The 22572-nt window shown below is 40.1% G+C and overlaps 1 protein-coding gene across 4 annotated transcripts in view; it reads right to left on the reverse strand.

Moving 5' to 3' along the window:
- The window catches only part of LOC126260249 (kinesin-like protein KIF21A), a 532099-nt gene that overhangs the window by 33768 nt on the left and 475759 nt on the right, over window positions 1-22572 (reverse strand). For all 4 annotated transcript variants that reach the window (XM_049957568.1, XM_049957567.1, XM_049957569.1 and 1 more), the window contains 2 exons: window positions 22331-22501; window positions 12951-13150 (listed from right to left, as the gene is read on the reverse strand). In XM_049957568.1, coding sequence (XP_049813525.1) covers window positions 12951-13150; window positions 22331-22501 — 371 coding nt within the window. The remainder of the gene's footprint in view (window positions 1-12950; window positions 13151-22330; window positions 22502-22572) is intronic.

The following is a 22572-nucleotide window of genomic DNA, read 5'->3' on the forward strand; positions in this document are numbered from 1 at the left end:
ATATATATATATATATATATACCACAAAAAGGCATTATCCAAATGGGATAGAAATTGATAGATGTGATGTACATGTACAGACAAACAAATGTTTACAATTTCAGACAAATCTGCACGATTTATTCAAGAGAAAGAGCTTCACAAATTGAGCAACTCAATAACAAGTTGGTCCACCTCTGGCCCTTAGAGAAGCAGTTATTGAGTTTGGTATTAACTGTAAGAGTTGTTGGATGTCCTCTTGAGGGATATCTGGCCAAATTCTGTCCAATTGTCATATCAGATCACAAAAATCACAAGCTGGTTGGAGGTTACTGCCCAAACTGCTCCAAATGTTCTCAGTTGGGGAGAGATCTGGTGACCTTGCTAGCTGCGACAGTGTTTAGCAAGTACAAAGACAAGCAGTAGCAAACCCCCTCTGTGCACAGGCAGGCATTATCTTGCTGAAATGTATACCCAGGATGGCTTGCCATTGAGAGTTACTTAACAGGTGTAGAATGTCATCAACATGCAACTGTGCTGTAAGGGTGCCACAGGTGATAACCAAAGGTGTCCTGATATTAAAAAATAGCACCCCAGATCATCACTACTTGTTGTCAGACCGTATGGTGGGCGACAATCAGGTTGGTATCTCACCACTGACAGAGGAGTATCCAGACACATCTTTGCTGGTCATCAGGCCTCAATTCAAAGTTAGGCTCATCAGTGAAGACAGATCTATTCCATCCAATGAGATTCCAGGCCAAATGTGCCCAACAACACTACAAACAGTGGTGTGCAGAGGTCGATGGTAGTCAGTGCAAGGGCCGCTGTGAGCTCAGTCTCCTTTCTGTGAGGTTAATGGTGCTTGGGCTCACTGAAACACCCGTTACTTGTTGGACTGATGATAATGATGAAACACTGGGGCTCTGAGCGACTCTCTGACAATTGCTCAGTCCTTATGTTCTGTAATCTCTCTAGGTCAACTGCTTCCTATTTAATGCTGTGTTCTGCCATGGTTCACCCATTCCTGCCAACATCGTCAAATAGTGCAATCACTCCTTTGAAATGTCGAGCGATTCACCAATTACTCCAGCCAGCTTGTTTGAGCCCAACTATACGTCCTCTAACAAAGGATATCTGCATATATTGTTCATGTACCTATTTGCACAACGTAGTTATTGTCCAACTGAGCACCCAGAACGAAATATGCAAAGACGTCATTCATGCCTTCGAACTGATATGTCTCATGTTTACTATCAATCCCAGCTGCATCACAGAACTGCGCTGCAGCCTGGCAAAGTTTACAATTTCACATTTTCAACAATGATGTCTCATGTTTACTATCAATCCCAGCTGCATCACAGAACTGCGCTGCAGCCTGGCAAAGTTTACAATTTCACATTTTCAACAATGTAGGAAAAGACCATAAATACGACAAGACAAGTTGCAGGCAGGCACAATTAAAAGACACTCACACGTGGCTTTTGGCCACAGCCTTCGTCAATACACACACACACACACACACACACACACACACACACACACACACACACACACACACACACACACACACACACACACACGACCGCCAACTCCCTCCAGCATCTCAAGCTGGTGTGATGTGATGGTGGTTTTTTTTTTTTTTTTTTTTACTGACAAAGGCTGGGGCCAAAAGCTACATGCGAGTGTCTTTTAATTGAGCCTATCTGTAACATGAAGTGTCTTCTTTATGGGAAGTAGCAACCTATCTTTTCCTACATTGTTGATATTCGTACCTCGAGTTTCCATTGTTTGGATTTTGCTTCTTCTGTAGATACCTATATAAATATCAATTTTTAACTATTTTTTTTTTATTTCCCCACGGAAGATGATACAGAGAAAGTAGTACATAATTATTAACTACACAGTTCCTCACTTAATGCATTATGTTAATGAGGCATAAAAGTAGTCAGCAGGTTACACACATGTTGTATTTAAGTGTCTTTCATCTGAACATTGAACAAGTTGTGAAGGAAAGGTAGTAGAAATTCTGAAAGGGAATTAAAATTCAGGAAGGAGAAATAAAAACTTTGCACTTTGCCAATGACACTAATTCTGTCAGACAGCAAAGGATCAGAAGTGCAACTGAACAGAATGGACAGTATCTTGAGAGAAGGAGATAAATTGAACATTAACAAAGGAAAACAAGGGTAATGCAATATAGTCAACTTAAATCACGCAATACAAAAGAATTAGATTAGGAAAAGAGACACTAAAGTAGTAGATGAGTCTTGCTATTCGGGAAGTAAAATATGAGGGGCGTTCAACAAGTAATGCAACTCATTTTTTCTGAAATGGATTGATTTTATTCAAAATTCCAATACACCATATTATTCCCTACTCTTTTGGCTACAAAATCCTATTTTTCAATGTAACTCTGTTCAATGTGATGGCCTTATACCACCTTCCTGGGAGAGAGTGTATGCCCACACACTACCCTCTACTGGTCAACATCAGAGCCAATGTCTTGCAGCATCAATAACCTCCCCACCATCTATGCAGTGCTTCCCACAGAGTTCATTCTTCATTGGGCACTACAATACACTTCTGAGTAATTGTGGTGCCTTGAGGGAACACATCAAACAGAGTAACACCTTCAGAGTCCCAGAAGATCATTACCATGGCTTTACCAACTAAGATTGCAGCTTTAAACTTTTTCTTCAGAGGAGAGGTGGCATTGCAGCAGTCCATGGATTGCCATCTTTGTTTCTGGTTTGAAATAACAAACCCTTGTTTCATCGCCTGTGATAATGTTCAACTAAAAATTGTCATGACCAACCTCATAACACACAAGCAATTTGCATAGGTGGTCCTTTGTTGCTCTTTATGGTCTTCTCTTAGGTGGTGAGGAACCCAGTGGACAAACACCTTTGAGCACCGTAACTTGTGGACGATTGTGTCTGCACTACCACCAGAGACATCCAGTTGTGCAGCAAGTGTTTGACTGTGATTCACCGATCACCTCAAATGAGAGTTCTGCAGCCAACAATGCAGGAGTCAGAGTTGTGTACAGCCGACCGACGTGCAGGAGATCAGACTAGTTTGTGCCACCTGGTTACGATGATGAAAGACACCTTGCCCAATGATTCATGATACGTTTTTTCACTGCCAGGTCTCTGTAGACATTCTTGAAGCATCTACGAATACCTGTGATAAACTGGTTTTCCACCCAAAGAAACTCAATAACCAATAACCAACATAGTCCGAGAATAGAGCTCTAGCTGGGGAGAAATCACATGGGGTTCCCTGGGGCTCAGTATTAGGTCTACTTTGTTTCTCATATATTTGAACAATCTTCTGTCTAGTATACAACAAGCGGAATTAGTTCTTTTTGCAAATGATACTTCTACTGCAATCAGTCCAAGCATATATGCAAAAACAGAAGAAACGGTAAACAAAGTTCTTAAAAGTATGAGTATGATTGACTGGCTTTCTGTGAACGGTCTCATCCTCAATTTTAGAAAGACACGATATATTCAGTTCTGCACATCTAGGGTTCCTACACCAATGAAAAGTGCAACAGATGGTCAGGAAATAATAAATAGTGTGGAAACTTCAAAATTTGTAGGTGTCAATTTGATGAGAATTTAAATTGGAAAAAGCACATTTTGGAACTCCTCAGACAACATAGTTCAGCCACATTTGCACTTACAACCACTGCAAATCTCAGGGAGATACTATCAGTAAGTTGACATATTTTTCATATTTTCAGTCAATAATGTCATACTGAATAATGCTCTGGGTTAACTAATCTTTAAGAAAGAAAGCCTTCATTGCACAAAAATGTGCTGTAAGAATAATACGTGGTGCCCATCCACGATAATCTTGTAGACATCTGTTTAAGTAGTTGGGCATTCTGACTACTGCTTCGCAGTATATTTATTCCCTCATGAAGTTAGTTGTAAACAATCCACTAAACTTTAAAAGGAACAACGATGTACAGAATTACAACACTGGAAGGAAAAATTTAAGATTATCTGTAGCACAAAAAGCAGAGTGCACAATGCTGCAACTAAAATTTTTGTTCACTTACCCAGTGACATAAAATGTCTGGCTGACAACAAAGTAAAATTTGAAAACAAAGTAAAATTTGAAAACAAAGTAAAATTTGAAAACAAAGTAAAATTTGAAAACAAAGTAAAATTTGAAAACAAAGTAAAATTTGAAAACAAAGTAAAATTTGAAAACAAAGTAAAATTTGAAAACAAAGTAAAATTTGAAAACAAAGTAAAATTTGAAAACAAAGTAAAATTTGAAAACAAAGTAAAATTTGAAAACAAAGTAAAATTTGAAAACAAACTGAGAAAGTTTCTCCTTGACAGCTCCTTCTATTCTGTAGTAGAACTTCTATTACTGTAACACGTAAAAGGTGGTAGGCAGGAATTAGTAACTCTCATCTATATATCTTTTTTTGTTTTTGTTTTTGTATTTAAAAAACATTTTAGAAATGTTCAGGATGTAACCATACATACAAATTAATTTAAAATGTGAGTTGAAAATGACTTGTTCAACATCATCCAATCTACCATGGGAAATGATCCATGGAACATGCAACTAACTAACCAACTAACTGGCAGCTCTCTGCTTGGAATGAACATACGTTACTGACACCACTTTGAAGGCTATGTATAGCACTGCCACTTATCAGAACTACAGGAAACTGCAGGGGCTGAACTGTAAGTATCCCACAACACATTCTAAATTTTTCTACCTGAAATTGGCAAAGGAAAAAATGTGATACATTATTTATTGAATGCCCCTTGTAATTGATAACAGCTGAAGTAGGTAGGATATAAAATGTAGGATGGAAAAGGCAAGAAAATTAATTCTGAAGAAGAGAAATTTGTTAATACCAAATATAAATTTAAGTCTTAAGAAGTGCTTTCTGAATTCATTTGTCAGGGGTGTAGCCTTGTATGGAAGAAAAACATGGATGATAAGCGGTTCAGAAAAGAAAAGAACTGGAGCTTTATAAATGTGGTGCAACAGCAGAATGCTACAAATTAGTTGGTTAAATAATGTAACTAATGAGGAGGTAGTGAATGGAACTGGCGAGAAAATAAATTTGTGGCATAACTTGATTAAAAAAGGTATCAAACAATGGAAAATCCAGGATGGAATGTAACAATATTATGAAAAGGTTAGTTGCTACTCACCATATATCAGAGATGGTGAGTAACAGACAGGCACAACAAAAAGACTGTCACAAAATAAACTTGGTCTCTGGCAGATAAAGCTATACTACAAGTAGCAGCGTATGATGGAGAGGCAACCAGGTGGGGGTAAGGAGCAGGCTGGGACAGGGAGATCGAGGGGTAGCAGGGTAGGGGTGGCAGTCGGTGAAGTGTGGCTAGTGGGAGCACACAGGGACAAGATCAAGAGAGGATAGGGTAGCTATGCACAGTTGGGAGGTAAGACGGAGGGTGGGGGAGAGGCAATGGTAGCGGAAAAGGAGAGAAATAAAAAGACTGGGTGTGTTGGGGGAACAGAGGGCTGTGTAGTGCTGGAATGGGAACAAGGAAGGGGCTAGATGGGGAAGGACAATGACTAATGAAGGTTGAGACCAGGAGGGTTATGGGAACTTAGGATATATTGCAGGAAGGGTTCCCACCTGTGCAGTTCAGGAATCCAGATGGCACTGGATGTGAAACAGTCTTTGAAATGAAGAACATCATGCTGGGCAGTGTGCTCTGCAACAGGTTTGTCAGTTGTTTCTTGGCCACAGTTTGTCGGTGGTCACCATGTGGACTGACACCTTGTTGGTTGTCATGTCCACATAGAATGCAGAACAGTGGTTGCAGCTGAGCTTTTAGATCACGACTGGTCTCACAGGCAGCCCTACCTTTGATGGGATAGGTGATGTTTGTGACCAGACTGGAGCAGACAGTGGTGGGAGGATGTATGGGACAGGTCTTGCATCAGGGATACGAGTCATGAGACAAGGGGTTGTGAGCAGGGACTGTGTAGGGATTGACAAGGATATTGTGTAGGTCTGGTGGGTGGTGGCATAATACCACTGGTGGGGGGGGGGGTCAGAAAGGTAGTGCGTAGGACATTTTTTTATTTCAGGGCACGACGAGTGATATTCTGCCACCCACCAAACCTACAAAATATCCTCATCAATCCCTACACAATCCCTGGTCCCAACCCCTTGCCACCCTGGTACTATCAGCACTTCATCCCCCCCCCCCCACGCCAACTACCCTGCTATCCCTCGCCCTCCCTGCCCCAGCCTCCTCCCTATCCCAACCCAGTTGCCTCTCCCATCGTGTGCTGCTACTCGTATTCTGGCTTCAGCTGCCAGAGACTATGGTCATGTGTGTGTGAGTTGCATTAGTGTGTGTGTGTGTGTGTGTGTGTGTGTGTGTGTGTGTGTGTGTGTGTGTCTGTCTGTCTATTTTTGACATACGCCTTGTTGGCCAAAAGCTCATTTTGTGACAGTCTTTTTGTTGTGCCCACCTGCAACTTAGCATCTCTGCTAATACTGATTAGCAACTATCATTTTCATAATATCTGTGTTGATCCATCATGGACTGGGAACATCAGCTGGTTAAGTAATTTTCAATGTCTATGAAATGCCCCAACAGGCCTGTAACTAAGATGTTATTTTATTTTATTTTGATGGAAACCAGTTTGGTACTCCACTATGCCCTCTTCAAACCCCTGCATAGTAAAATATTATACATACAGTGTATATCAGGGTAGACAAAGCAAGCTTACAGAAAATGACAGGTAATCATAAAAGCGTTTAAAGCTACAAAATTAAAGTAGTGGCATTAAACCAAATCTCTGTGTACATCCAGTGCAATATACTACAACATGCATACATATTTGTTAGTCGTAAAACCATTTAACACCACTGATTTACAAGAGAACATGTAAAAACATTAAAAAAAACAGAACTAGACAGTATACAATCAGGAGCTCTTCTGACACAAAGCTTGCCTTTAAAAAAAAAAAAGAAATTACAATAATAATAATAATAAAAATAATAATAATAATAATAATTCTATATAATTCTTATAGATGAGGAAACCCATAGTATCTGTGAGGACTTATCTTCTTTTAAAGTAAAATATCACACAGTAATCTATAAAATACAATAATATACATATTTATGGCCTAGGCATTATCACACTATCACAACTGGTGATATAATTAGTTGTCACAACATTATTATTAAAAAAAAAAAAAACACAACAACAACAACAACAACAACAACTTGAAACAAAACCCAATGGCAGACAACATAATTAAGAGAAAAAGAGCATGCTACGAATATTCACAAAGGTTATACAGCAAATCAAAATAAAAAGATACAATTTATAAAGAAGTTACTGCCCATGCTTTGAGTAGCATTGTTCACTCCACAAGTACTTTATAATACGGTTCCAAGTAATAAACACTTTTTCGTGCACCATCGGTGCCTCCTTGGGCATGTAAATATGTTACTCACTTTGTGGGATTCAACTTTCATGATACAGTGGTCTTTGCACACTTACTTATCTTTTACCTTTTTCCATACCCTCATTATCTATCGCGACAACTTGCTATGAGGTGCATTCAAGTTCTAAGGCCTCCGATTTTTTTCTAATTAACTACTCACCCGAAATCGATGAAATTGGCGTTCCTTCTTGACATAATCGCCCTGCAGACGTACACATTTTTCACAACGCTGACACCATGATTCCATGACAGTGGCAAAGGCTTCTTTAGGAGTCTGTTTTGACCACTGGAAAATCGCTGAGGCAATAGCAGCACGGCTGGTGAATGTGCGGCCACGGAGAGTGTCTTTCATTGTTGGAAAAAGCCAAAAGTCACTAGGAGCCAGGTCAGGTGAGTAGGGAGCATGAGGAATCACTTCAAAGTTGTTATCACGAAGAAACTGTTGCGTAACGTTAGCTCGACGTGCGGGTGCATTGTCTTGGTGAAACAGCACACGCGCAGCCCTTCCCGGACGTTTTTATTGCAGTGCAGGAAGGAATTGGTTCTTCAAATCATTTTCGTAGGATGCACCTGTTACCGTAGTGCCCTTTGGAACGCAATGGGTAAGGATTACGCCCTCGCTGTCCCAGAACATGAACACCATCATTTTTTCAGCACTGGCGGTTACCCGAGATTTTTTTGGTGGCGGTGAATCTGTGTTCTTCCATTGAGCTGACTGGCGCTTTGTTTCTGGATTCAAAAATGGCATCCACGTCTCATCCATTGTCACAACCGACGAAAAGAAAATCCCATTCATGCTGTTGTTGCGCGTCAACATTGCTTGGCAACAAGCCACGTGGTCGTCCGTCAGCATTCGTGGCACCCACCTGGATGACACTTTTCGCATTTTCAGGTCGTCATGCAGGATTGTGTGCACAGAACCCACAGAAATGCCAACTCTGGAGGCGATCTGTTCAACAGTCATTCAGCGATCCCCCAAAACAATTCTCTCCACTTTCTCGATCATGTCATCAGACCGGCTTGTGCGAGCCCGAGGTTGTTTCGGTTTGTTGTCACACAATGTTCTGCCTTCATTAAACTGTCGCACCCACGAACACACTTTCGACACATCCGTAACTCCATCACCACATGTCTCCTTCAACTGTCAATGAATTTCAATTGGTTTCGTACCACGCAAATTCAGAAAACGAATGATTGCACGCTGTTCAAGTAAGGAAAACGTCGCCATTTTAAGTATTTAAAACAGTTCTCATTCTCGCCGCTGGTGGTAAAATTCCATCTGCCGCACGGTGCTGCCATCTCTGGGACGTATTGACAATGAACGCGGCCTCATTTTAAAACAATGCGCATGTTTCTATCTCTTTCCAGTCCGGAGAAAAAAAATCGGAGGCCTTAGAACTTGAATGCACCTCGTATTTCTTATTATTTAGATGGACTCATCATTTGTAGATAGCTCATTAGGGTATTTCCCCACACCCCCAGAGAAATAGTAGGACACTGTCAGATGAGAACTTTGAGGACTCCCCTTTGTTAAACAGGATTTGAGATCCTTATTGGTATGTTTCACTGTGGTAATGCCGACCTGTTAAATGATATAAAGGATACCAAATCATATCTTTTTATTTCGATTTGCTGTACAACCTAGGCCCATAAGGTGCTTGTGAATACTCTTAGCATGCTCTTTGCATGCTGTTTTTCTCTTAATTATGTCATCTGCCATTGGGTTTTGCGTCAAGGTTTTTTTTTTTATGACAACTAATTATATCACCAGTTGTGATAGCACCTAGGCCATTTTCTGTAAGGCTGCTTTCTATATTATTGTACTTCATAGATTACTGTGTGACATTTTACTTTAAAAGAAGATAAGTTCTCACAGATACTATGAGTTTCCTCATCTTTAAGAATTATATAGAATTTTGTATTTTTTTTTTTTTTTTACTTTTTTAAAAAGGCAAGCTTTGTTTCAGATGAGCTCCTGATTGTATACTGTCTAGTTCTGATCTTTTTAATGTTTTTAAATGTTCTCTTGTAAATCAGTGGGGTTAAATGGTTTTATGACTAACAAATATGTACGCATGTTTTAGTCTATTGTGCTGGATGTACACACAGATTTGGTTTAATGCCACTACTTTCATTATGTAGCTTTAAGTGCTTTTATGATTACACACCATTTCCTGTAAGGCTGCTTTGTACAACCTGGTATACACTACATGTATACTCTTTTACTATGCAGAAGCCTGAAGATGGCATAATGGAATGCCGAAACTGGTTGTCATCAAAATAAAGTAAAATAATATATTAGTTGCATGGCTGTTGGAGAATTCCATTGATATTGATAATTTTCATAGTACTGCTAAAAAGGGGATCAGCTGATACAACATATGCTGAGACATCTAGGAATCATCAGTTTAGTATTGGAGGGAATGAAAAGAAAAAAATTTTCCTCACCCAGCTCGCTCAACTGCATGCGTTACAAAACGATTTATCACTGTGTTACCTAAACAATAATGAGGGGATAGGTACAGGCTCATAATTGTGAAAGAACAATGCAACGGTGCAGAACAATTTTATTTGTGGTTGGTGCACTTAATACATACATGTACCTGCTTGAAGGTTAATGTTAGTGTGCCCACTTTAATGTTAATGTTAAACTTGCTATGGTCAGGCTATATCTATTTCTGAGGGAACTGCATATTTGAATTCGTATGATTATTGTGCAACTTTGGATAAATACAAACAGCCCACCCCCCCCCCTCCTTCACACACACACACACACACACACACACACACACACACACACACACACACACACAACCGCATGCACTGCTGTACAGTGCTAGTCTTGTTACATTCAAAACTAAAAATGTGAATAACAGTTTTGCCAATTCATTTATTTCAAATGAAGTACAAAATGAGACTTCCTTCACTTAATATGGGTGTAATTTTTATTATTTTTTAAAAAAGAAGGCTAAACTGTTGTCAAAAAACACTAATCTGACTCCAGGAATAAGGTGAAATTCTTATTTGATGTTACCATTGGTTCCCAAGCAGTTTCTTTCTGGTGACTGACTTAATAATCAAGTACTACCTTGTATATTACACTGTGCAATTCACTTATGGGGTCACTTTTTCAAGAACACGTTATTGTCTCCCATTGCAACACAGAAGTTTAAAATTTGGCTCAAATTTACCAACAAGCTTCCTCTGCAAGGGTGCAAAAGTGTGGTGTCCTGTGACATGACCATCAGGCTTGGCAACACTTCAAACAGCGTGGTTTTGACACATACAAAGAAAGGCCACAGCTCAGAAATTCATTCGAGGTCCACATGTTTCATGGTTGCAAACAACAGTTTGCAGTGCGATGAACAGTAGGAAGACATTCTCGGCAAACATTGAACATAATCACACCCCACAGGAGTGTAGTGCATCCACAAGCTTTTGCTCTGGTGTACAGTGTGGAGCCACAAGGGACCATTCAGAAACATTCAATGAAATTTGAACATGATCCAAAATAGCAAACAGTGTTTACGATTTTCAGCCCTCTTGTTTCACACGTTCCTGGGCTGTGATCATGGGGGGAGCAACATTGACACATGCATGAATAAAATAGCAAAGTGTCCCTCTAAGATCCTCAATTCAGCAACACCCTTGGTGCCACATGCACCCCTTTATTGTGCACTTTAAAAAGCACCTGTACAGATACAGCCAGCACTCACTGATTACCATGTGCTTTAGTGACAGGCAACCATTTCGACACCCCAAGTTGAGTAGTGCTGTGTCGCTGAGCTAGTGAGCTAGTCAAAAGTGATGCCCGTCATGCTGGCACCTATAAATCAATGACTCTCTCTCTCTCTCTCTCTCTCTCTCTCTCTCTAGAGATACATTTTTAAAGGGCTCAAGAAGGGGGGGGGGGGCTTAGAGGGACCCTTTGCCATTTATTTGCACATGTGTCATTGTTGCACTCCCCTGTAACGACATCACAGGAGAGTGCAAAACATGAGAGCTGAAAAAGTATAACACCTCTTGCTGCTTTGGATCGTGTTCAAATTTCGTTGAATGGTTTTGAATGGTCCCTCATCATTCCACCCTGTACACCAGAGCAAAACTCATGGTTGCACTACACTCTTGATCATGTATAATGGGGCTGCATGTCCACAGTGTCCTTCGAGAATAGTTTAATCATCTGGGCGGTGCCAGTAGTGTCAAAGGTTGTCAAAAAAATATTCCTATTGCTAGTCACACTGAACTGTTGTTTTTGATCATGAAATGTGTGGAAATCAATGCCTCAAGGGAAAGGGTGGTTTCATCAATGCCTTTTATGCCAGCCCTAAGGGCCAGCCCTGAGACCTTCTTGTGTTGCTACTGAGCAGAAGTGTGTGTGAATTGTTTTCCTCAGCCACACATAAGAAAACTGTGTTACTTCTTACTTGGACCCTTACATACCTTCTCTGAACACACTTTTGGTAATTTATTACAAAATAATGTGATGAAACAATTTTTTCACCTACAGGACACAAGATAAATACTGTACAATGGCCATCCGCACAGTATTCTTTCTTAAGCAGTCTTCTAAATTTACATAGGTAAATGCCAGGTTCCAAATTCACATGTCACTCTAACATCTCCTCAGAGAAATAAAAAAGGCGTAACTGATGTTCTGAACCAAAAGTGTGGGAGAGTTTCTTTTGGTTCACCTTTTGAAGAATGGGTACATGAAGTACGATGCATAGATCTGTAATTATGTTCCTAGAGGGTGTCATGTAGATACAATTTGGGAGCTTGAATTTTAAACTTAAAAACTTAATAAAAGTACCCACATCAGTAGAAAAATGAACAAAGTAATTTCAATAATAAAGCCTTTACAAAGTATTATCTAAAGGTGTTATGTTGTTTCCTCTCCCTATTTCTCAACTTTTCCTTTATTGAGGTTTCTTTTTCTGCTTGTCCACACTTAAATAATAATAGCTTGATTTATATTAGCTGTTAGTGTATACCTGTGACTGCCTGCAATGGTTTACCTACTTGAGAATGTTTCTTCAACTGCTACCAGTGTGTTGTCTATCTTAGCTGCACCAAGAGTTAATTTTTTACTACCTTTCACTTTGAGAAAAATATCAATTTATGTTGTAAATCAATTTATGTTGTAAATATTTTAAACATTTGTAATTTAAAAGTTAGCAACTTTATACTACTATGCAGTTAACAGCAGCCTTCAATTCCAACCATCAGAAGGCAGGTATGTGTACAACCGTGAATGCCTATCCTGGCCTGTTCAGTTGTAGTTTGAAGAACATTATATGTATTGCATTCATGTGTTTGTAGTTGTGTATAGAAGTTAGTTTGATTTAGGGCCTGTCATAAAATTGTGTGTGTGTGTGTGTGTGTGTGTGTGTGTGTGTGTGTGTGATATGTAGAGAAAGGCAGAGAGCGAGAGAGAGAGAGAGAGAACATTTCACTATATTTTTAAAATAATAACAAGGGCTTACCTAGAGGCTGTGAAAATATGTGAAGAGTTCGTGGTAATGGCATTAATAGGAGATCCATGAGCTTTCATTTCTCCCAATAAGCTGCAAGTGTCTGCTGACCACAGTTTAACCATGCCTGCACGGCAAACTGACAAGAGGATTTGACCACCGGGCATGAATGTCAGTCCACATACCCAATCCTTATGAGCGCCATTTAGACTCTGTAAACAAAAAATTATCATTCAAACACTGAAAGAATCTGGAAACGTAAAATATAGTTTACTGCAGTATTATGAAAATTATTCACATAATGCACTAAAAAATGCCTACGACTTAACAGATATTTATAGCAAGTTTGTCAAATTAATTAGATCATCCAAGCACACCTCCATGACCACTCATACTCTCAATCACTTGTGTGTCTCTTCTATCACTTTTGAATGTCTTAACCAGATGTTCTCACGTAGGGTAGGTGGGAATAGCACCACTGAGTTACCAGATATATTTCGGAGGGCAGGATGTACCATAGATCTAAATGTGTGTACGTATATTCAGTGCAACTTACAAAACGTAAAATCATTAAATGTATTTAAATCTGTCTATGCAACTAATAGGAAATGCATATTTCTATCACCATACAAGTTTTGTTTTGTTTATATGAAACATGGTGGTGTTTTATGTCTGATTCGTACCCTTACATTAGGAAGTTCATCTGCTTGCATCTTTTGAGTATTCCTCCATTTGGTACTGATATTTTCTGCCCAGTCTCAGGTTGATTTGCACCACCACACATTTTCTGATGCGTAATACCACATAATCTACACAATATATTACCTTGAGGTGGAGTCCCTGTCTCTCTTAATGTTAACTTGACATGTTCACATCCCTGGTAGCTATTCCTCATAATGAAACTTGCAGAGCACCATGTATGAATGAATTATTGAATGAATTATTGAATGAATTAATAGTGGACAATGATTCAATCGAGAACGATAGGGTGTATCCTTCCTGACTGGTAAATAAGATCTTTTATGCCACAACTAGTATTGAACTTACATTCATTTTGAAGTGAAAAATGAACATGTGAAAAATATAGCTGTGAATTTTGTGATGCCACAACAGTCTTGCCATATGAACATTACCAGTAAGTCCTGGCACGATAGGATACAGCAATACCATCCGCTAGCCTGGGGGCCTACATAAGCAAAATGGTTCAACAGCTTCATTAGCCTGTTGTGCTGAAGTTAATGCAGGTTAACAGTAGACTTCTGAAATTGGTCATGTGCAACATCAAACATGCACATGCACACACAAACTAAAGCAAGGAATATAGTGGTAATATGCCAGTCTCTCAGCAATCCATCACCGGCTGTTTTCAGTATGCGAGACATCTGAAGAACATGCTGGATAGGACAACAGCAGAACACCCTCTGTATCGAGATAGATAAAGACAACATGGATAACGTGTATTCCTGCACTATCTTCTTGAAAGAAAATCATAAAGGCCTCAAAGATACTGCATGGCCAGATGTCAGAAATGTAATGCCTGCTGTCAAAGTTACCAACTGTAAATACCTAATGGCACTCCATGTCATCATGCAGAGTACTGTGCCCTTATGAGGACAATGAACCCATTTAGCAATGTTTGTTCTCCTTGAAGGCTTCACCTCCCTCATGATGCTTCATGCAGAATAAGGACTCAACCTAGAATACAATTCTGTGCCACTCCTGCAGTCAGTGTTATTGCTGCATCCTCCACTGTCATCATGTCTCTCTGCACTGTTCTCTCAGGTAAGCCATAACAATGGCTGCCATGTTGATAGTTGGTGCTGCTCCTGAAGTGTGGGTACTTACACAACAGCATACCAGCCCATTTCCTGACTAAAGGTGCAAGTCGCGACTATCATGTCGCGCAGCTAGGAGAATAATATGTCTGTCCTCTCACAAGATAGTCACAAGGGGCTACTGAGATCTTTCATGGAACTGAATATGGCCCTTCTGAACCCATTGATTGCATATTCAAATGGTTCTGGGATTCCGACCAACGTGTGCAGCAATATTGTAGAATGATAAACAATGGTCTTGACAGACAATGATCCAGAGAAGAGAAAAGTTGGCCCTCAGTTTTAAAGAATATAGCACAAGATCTAATTTTTGCTTAGTTTGAATAAAATAGAAAGAAAAATTCCACATGGGAAAAATATATTAAAAAACAAAGATGCTGTGACTTACCAAACAAGAAAGCACTGGTAGATAGACACAATAAAAAACACACAAACACACACACACACACAAATTTCAAGCTTTCGCAACCCACAGTTGCTTCATCAGGAAAGAGGGAAGGAGAGGGAAGGATGAAAGGATGTGGGTTTTAAGGGAGAGGGTAAGGAGTCATTCCAATCCCGGGAGCAGAAAGACTTACCTTAGGGGGAAAAAGGGACAGGTACACACACACACACACACACACACACACACACACACACACATATCCATCCGCACATATACAGACACAGGCAGACATATGTAAAGGCAAAGCACCTCTGTAAAGGCAAGCACCTCTGTACTTCCGCCTTGACTGACATTTCTGCCCAAACGTTTTGCTAGTTTTGTATATGTAATTAATTTCCTGATTTATTTTGACTATTCCTAGTCTTTTCCTAGTTAATATCTTTTGTTATAGGGTGAAATCAGTAACTGTTTCATGACAAATTTTATTGCTGACAAATATAAATTCTGTAATAATGATAATCATCTGGAAAAAGAATCACTATTATTTTTAAAGTATTTATTTGGCTCTATTCGAAAACATGTTAGCAAAGCCAGTCCTTAATTAATTCCAAAGTAATGACCAGTTTTGTCAAAAGTATTGTTTGTATTCCTATATCTGTTAATTTCATCATTTAAACAAATAATTCGGCTTAACCCTTGTAGTAGAAGAAACTGTTAAAAAGAATTGAATGAGTTATGTTTTAATTGTAATTTCTGTAAATTAAACATCAAACAATGTATAGTTTCAGTACCTATTATTGTGATGATATATAAAGGCCTGATTTCTGGGCTCGAGACAGTCAGCCCACGCCCGATTTTCCGACGAGAAACACGTGCTAGTTAGGTCAACAACAATGCATCAACTTAACAGTGAACTAAGTGTAACACAAATAGGCTGTGTGTTAAAACAATGACAGCGTCTGTTCAGCACCTACTGTATTATTCTGCAAGAAGCTGTATGGTTAGATTTTTAATGCTCGTAGATATTCAACAGTAGATTATTGCAGCAGTATGCTGACGTTTGCCTGCAACCTATTAATGAGGTTTATCAAAAAATAAACAATAGTCGACTGGTCATATTAACTGTATATATGGGGTGTTGTGAACAGTGATAGTAAAGCAATGTGAAACACAACTGTGCACCTGTCAGCTACATTACTTACAGTAATCAGTGTGTGCCATTTGGTAAAAGGTTGGGAGCAGGGGTTGTATAGGGATGGACAAGTATATTGCACAGGTTCGGTGGATGGCAGAATACCACTGTGGGAGGGGTGGGAAGGATTGTGGGCAGGACATTTCTCATTTCAGGCCATGAGAAGATGTAGCTGAAACCCTGGCAGAAAATGTAATTAAGTTCCTCCAATCCTGGGTGGTACTGATTTACAAGGGGAATGCTCTTCTGTGACTGGCAGTGAGACTTTTGGAGGCGGCGGGAGACTGGAAAGATAAGGCATGGGAGATTTGTTTTGTACAAGATTGAGAGGTTAATTACGGTCTGTGAAGGCTTCAGTGAGACCCTCGGTATAGTTTGAGAGGAACCGCTTGTCACTGCCAATGCAATGACCACGGGTTTCTAGGCTGTATGGAAGGGCGCTTTTGGTATGGAATGGGTGGCAGCTGTCGAAGTGGAGGATTGGTAGAGGTTAGTAGGTTTGATATGGACAGAGGTATTGATGTAGCCATCTTTGAGGTGGAGGTCAACAGTGAGGAGGGCCAGGTGAATCAAATGGGGGAGAAGTCACTGGGGTTCTGGAGGAATGTGTATAGTGTGTCCTCTCACCCTCGATCCAGATCTCAAAGATGTCATCAAAGAATCTGAACCAGGTGAGGGGTTTAGGATTCTGGGTGTTCAGAAAGATTCCTCTAGATGGCCCATGAATAGGTTGGCTTACAATAGTGCCATACAAGAGCCCATAGACTACCCTGGATTTGTTTGTAGGTAGTGCCTTCAAAGGAGAACTAATTGTGGGTGAGAATATAGTATGGAGGTTGCTGGTTTGGAATCTGTCAGGCATTGATAAACATAGTGTTTAATAGCGGTAAGGCCATGGCCATTAGGGATGTTAATGTAAAGGAAGGTGACATCAATAGTGGCAAGCAGGGAAACTTGTGGTAAAGGAACAGGAGCTGTGCAGAGTCGGTGGAGGAAATGGTTAGTACCTTTTGTATAGGAGGGTATGTTATGGGTAATAGGTTGAAGGTGTTGGTCTATGAGAGCAGAGATTCTCTCAGTGGGGGGCACAGAAACCGGCCACAATGGGGCATCCTGAGTGGTTGGGTTCATGGACTTTAGGAAACATGTAGAAGATAGACATGCAGGGAGTGGTAGGGGTGAGCAGAGAGATGGTCTCCGGGGAGGGGTTCCAGGATGGGCCTAGGATTTGCGGAGAGAGTGGAGATCCTGCTGGATTTCTGGAATCAGATCTTTGTGGTAAGGTTTGTAGGTGGAGTTGAAAACAACAGTGGTGGAGCCTTTGTTCACAGGTAGTATTACAAGGTCAGGATCAGTTTTTAGGTGGTGGATTGTGGTTCTTTCTGCAGATATAAGGTTTGTTAGCACGTTGAGGGATTTGTGGAATGATGGTGAGGCAAGGTTCGAGGTTAAGAAAACCTGGAAAGTTAACAGGGTGTGATCTGGGGGCTGTGCATGTCTGTCGTATATTTTTAACGAAGGCCTTACTGGCCGAAAGCTCATTTGTGACAGTCTTTTTGTTGTGCCAATTTGCGACTCAGCATATCTACCGTAAGGTGAGTAGCAACTTTCCTTTTCGCAATCAACCAGCAAAGCTGTTCCAGGTATGAACAGCCTTCCACCAAACCGACAGGAGTACCACTTGATGGTGCCAAATTTAAACTCGGCAAACAAGTATGTAGTGTGTGCTGGAGGGTACACATTATGTTGTCCTGTGTTCTTCTAGTCTTTCTGTTCCATTCACAAATGGTGGATAAGAACAACTACAACTGCTGGTACGCTTGTGAATATGTACATATGTCTATAATGTTACTTCCAACTATTATGAGATATTTATGTAGAAGAAAGTGAAATACTTCTCGATTGGACTTGGAATGTTTGGTAATGCAATTTTAGCAGAAAGATTTTCTTTGATTTAGGTTCTTTCTTGTGGTGTTTCCCAGTGGAATTTGTTCAACATCTCACTGATTCTCTCACACTTTCTAAACAAAGCATTTCTTCTATCTACGAATGATTCTTTCAGTTTACGTAGATTTCAGAAGACATCTAAAATAGCCTCTTTCCACTCTAACCTACCTGATTTGAATAGCACTTTTAGCTATGAGTGTTGATACAAAATGTTTAATTATTGTGATTATTACATTCTGTGTGCAATAAAGTACCATTACGTCACTCCTATTTCCAAGTGTTTGAGTATCAGTTTATGTTATATTTTCTCATCTAATGTGAGTGAATTTGGAACTTTCTGCCAGATTAAAAGTTTGTGTCAGACCAGGACTGTTATTACAGACTGTTATACCACCTCCTTCCCAAGCCAGCTCCACAGCCTGCAGCCAGGTGAGCCAGTAGGCTGCCTTTCAAATTTTGCTGCCACAGCTGCAAAAGCACTGAGCCAGCATAGCGAACACCTGTTCTCCCCAGAACTGTGGCGAATACTGTTAGCACACACCAGGCACTGACACTTGCTGTCCAAGTCCCATACGTGACTGGAAGCAGAGCCTTTTCATAATAACACCAAGGTGGACAAGCATAAATACTAGTCTCCTGGACCTAATGGTATCTGTTATCAACTGCTGGCCTACAATGAAAGTGTCTCCACATTAGCCATCCCCCCAATGTGCGTCATCCAGTCTCATCTAAAATTATCCAAAGGCTCTGCTAGCCACTGGTACATGAGCCACATCTAGTCCTGATGTAATTGGCACCTTCCTGCTGGGGTCTACTGCAGGCTGACATCAACCAACTCCTGGGAGTCTCCACAGGGTTTTTTGATAGCAGACTGCACTTTGATGCCTTCTGCACCTGATTCACTGTAAGCTGCTGGCTGCATTTACACCTAATGGCATATCCAGCCGACACCCAAATGCAGCTGTGCATCAGACTTCTGCAGCCCTGATGTAGCAGCATACTCACCAAGGCATTCACACCGTGCCTTTGTTGTGGCAGCCTTTCCAGCTAGGCATCGCTGTTGCCATCTCATGCTGCTCTGTGCATCGCTGGGCAAACACAGCCTCCAAGGGTCATCGCATACCACTACGACACTGTCTACATTGTCTGTATCAATTCTGCTGAATAAACATGTTGTTACCATTGCATTTTCGATTCCGTTATGCCTGAGGAACTGGTTTTCATATCTGCTGCCCAGTCAACCATCCTGCATCTTCATCATGGTATATTATGAAGTCGGTGATCCTGACCTCTAATACGACTGATCATTTAAGCATGTCTTGTGAGCTGTCCTGGATAGCTAAAGGAGTAAGACTATTGCCTATGAAAGACAGGATTTCACATTCAAATCCTGGTGGCATGTACTTCAATCTATCAGTAAATTCATGCTTCTTGTATGTCTGACAGATGATTCTGATGTAACTGAAATAAGACCTAATTATGCCTGTAGCTATCATATATCCACTGACATAAAAATATTTACTCTATTAAAAATACAAAAATAAAATAAAAAGAATATAATAGAGGGAAACATTCCACGTGGGGAAAATATATCTAAAAACAAAGATGATGTGACTTACCGAACGAAAGTGCTGGCAGGTCGATAGACACACAAACAAACACAAACACAAACATACACACGAAATTCAAGCTTTCGCAACAAACTGTTGCTTCATCAGGAAAGAGGGAAGGAGAGGGAAAGACGAAAGGATGTGGGTTTTAAGGGAGAGGGTAAGGAGTCATTCCAATCCCGGGAGTGGAAAGACTTACCTTGGGGGGAAAAAAGGACAGGTATACACTCGCACACACACACACACACACACACACACACACACACACACACACATATCCATCCGCACATACACAGACACAAGCAGACATTTGTAAAGGCAAAGAGTTTGGGCAGAGATGCCAGTCGAGGCAGAAGTAGAGGCAAAGATGTTGTTGAAAGACAGGTGAGGTATGAGCGGTGGCAAATTGATGTAATCTCCGCTAATTTCAATTTGCCGCCGCTCATACCTCACCTGTCTTTCAACAACATCTTTGCCTCTACTTCGGCAAATTGATGTAATCTCCGCGGCGGCAAATTGATGTAATCTCCGCTAATTTCAATTTGCCGCCACTCATACCTCACCTGTCTTTCAACAACATCTTTGCCTCTACTTCCGCCTCGACTGACATCTCTGCCCAAACTCTTTGCCTTTACAAATGTCTGCTTGTGTCTGTGTATGTGCGGATGGATGTGTGTGTGTGTGTGTGTGCGCGCGCGCGCGCGCGCGCGCGCATGTATACCTGTCCTTTTTTCCCCCAAAGTAAGTCTTTCCGCTCCCGGGATTGGAATGACTCCTTACCCTCTCCCTTAAAACCCACATCCTTTCGTCTTTCCCTCTCCTTCCCTCTTTCCTGATGAAGCAACAGTTTGTTGCGAAAGCTTGAATTTCGTGTGTATGTTTGTGTTTGTTTGTGTGTCTATCAACCTGCCAGCACTTTCGTTCGGTAAGTCACATCATCTTTGTTTTTAGATATAAAATAAAATAAAAACTAGATGTAAGTAAATTCATGGGATAGGAGAGTTTCCCTCATGTTATACGCATGTCATTCAATAAAACAGTCACAGACACAGATACACTTGTCAGTCATTCTTACTGAATAGAATTGCAAGTGAATGACCACAATATTTAAGGTACTTGACAACATTGGTCTCTATGACCTCCACTCCTCTTTCACAGTTTACACGATTTTCCCTCAGCAATACCTACTGTACAGATTATCATCAATATGATGTTTCAATTTACACTCATTTTTGTTCCTGATTTACAGTATTTTAACAGCTCTCCTAAGAAGTAGCAAAAGCATATTCATTCTCTGCAGTTAGCACAATGAGGAAGCATGCATAAATATCTCTACCAGGACAGCTGATTTTACTTGCTCGATTGCACAATTAACATTAGCTTTAGTCACACTTGTGGAAATTGTTAAGGTTTGGTTTCACATATAGTTTAGAAAATTTGTATTTGTTGACATCTCACTGTTAACTATCACTGTGATCTAGTCAGCAACACCAAGTTCTTTCTCCATTAGAAAACTTCTGCTCCACTCTGCTCTCAGATTCACTGACTACTTTACCACTTTACCACAGAATGCAAACCATTTGGCTGCGCCGACCACAGGTATAATCGTGATGAAACACAGTTAATAGAGGGGTTTTTAAGGTGTTGGTTCTATCCTGCAGAAACACTCAAGATTATACAAAAAGTTTGAGTGATCACAGTTTGTAATGGTCTGATAATCTGTGTGAACATCCCAAAATGCACTCCTTCAAGAGGCAGTGTTGAATAACATGCCGCATAAGGTGTCACATTTTCATCAGATATCAAGCCGAATATTTACATTGTCAACAAATTTTGATTTCTGTAATTTGTTACACTATTTCTGAGAAAGGTGCTCAGAGTAACTTAAGTGTCTATCTGGATCCATAGTTATGTCCATCTTGTTAGATGAACATCACTAAAACACTGGGTTATGAAGATTTTCTCATATTGTGATTTTGCTTATAAGAATGGTTGCACCAGTTACTGAACTGACAGTCTGTTACATGTCTCTTCAAGTTCTCACACCAATATAAATTATATCCATTTGTCAAAACCAACATCTCTTCCCTTCTCCAGTATGTTTTCCTGCATCAAAACTGTCCGTATCTGACAATATCAATGTTTCCCTCATTTTCCTTCTATTGGGATAATCACAGTATATTTTAGCTGCCCTTCCATTTTGTCTCCATATCAGGATACTACCAAACTTAAAATATTGACTTACATGATATGTCTGCAGAAAATCTCATGTTAGCAATGATAGTCTCATCTATGATGCTCTACTTTCAGGGATGTCATTACCCCTGAAGCACTACTGCTAACTGTGTTTCAGTTCCGCAGAAATGGTATTAAATGAGTTATGTAGTTTAAAAGATATCTTGAAAGTAAATTATTGATGGTACCTGAATGAGTTCTTGCTTAGACAAATCCCACTTCTTTATGCACATATCACGTGACCCAGAAAATAAAATATCTCCCCTAATTGCCAGAGACTGGATTCCATCATAGTGTGGAGGATTCAGATTCATTTTAGGCTGGAAGACATTCGAACTCCCTCTGTTCACTTCAAAAACCTGTGAATGAAAAGAAGTAAAGCTATATAATCTCTTCCAACAAAATTATTGAAAAAAAATTTAAAGAACAA

This window comes from Schistocerca nitens, chromosome 5, assembly GCF_023898315.1.
Source record: "Schistocerca nitens isolate TAMUIC-IGC-003100 chromosome 5, iqSchNite1.1, whole genome shotgun sequence".
Lineage (NCBI taxonomy): Eukaryota > Metazoa > Arthropoda > Insecta > Orthoptera > Acrididae > Schistocerca > Schistocerca nitens.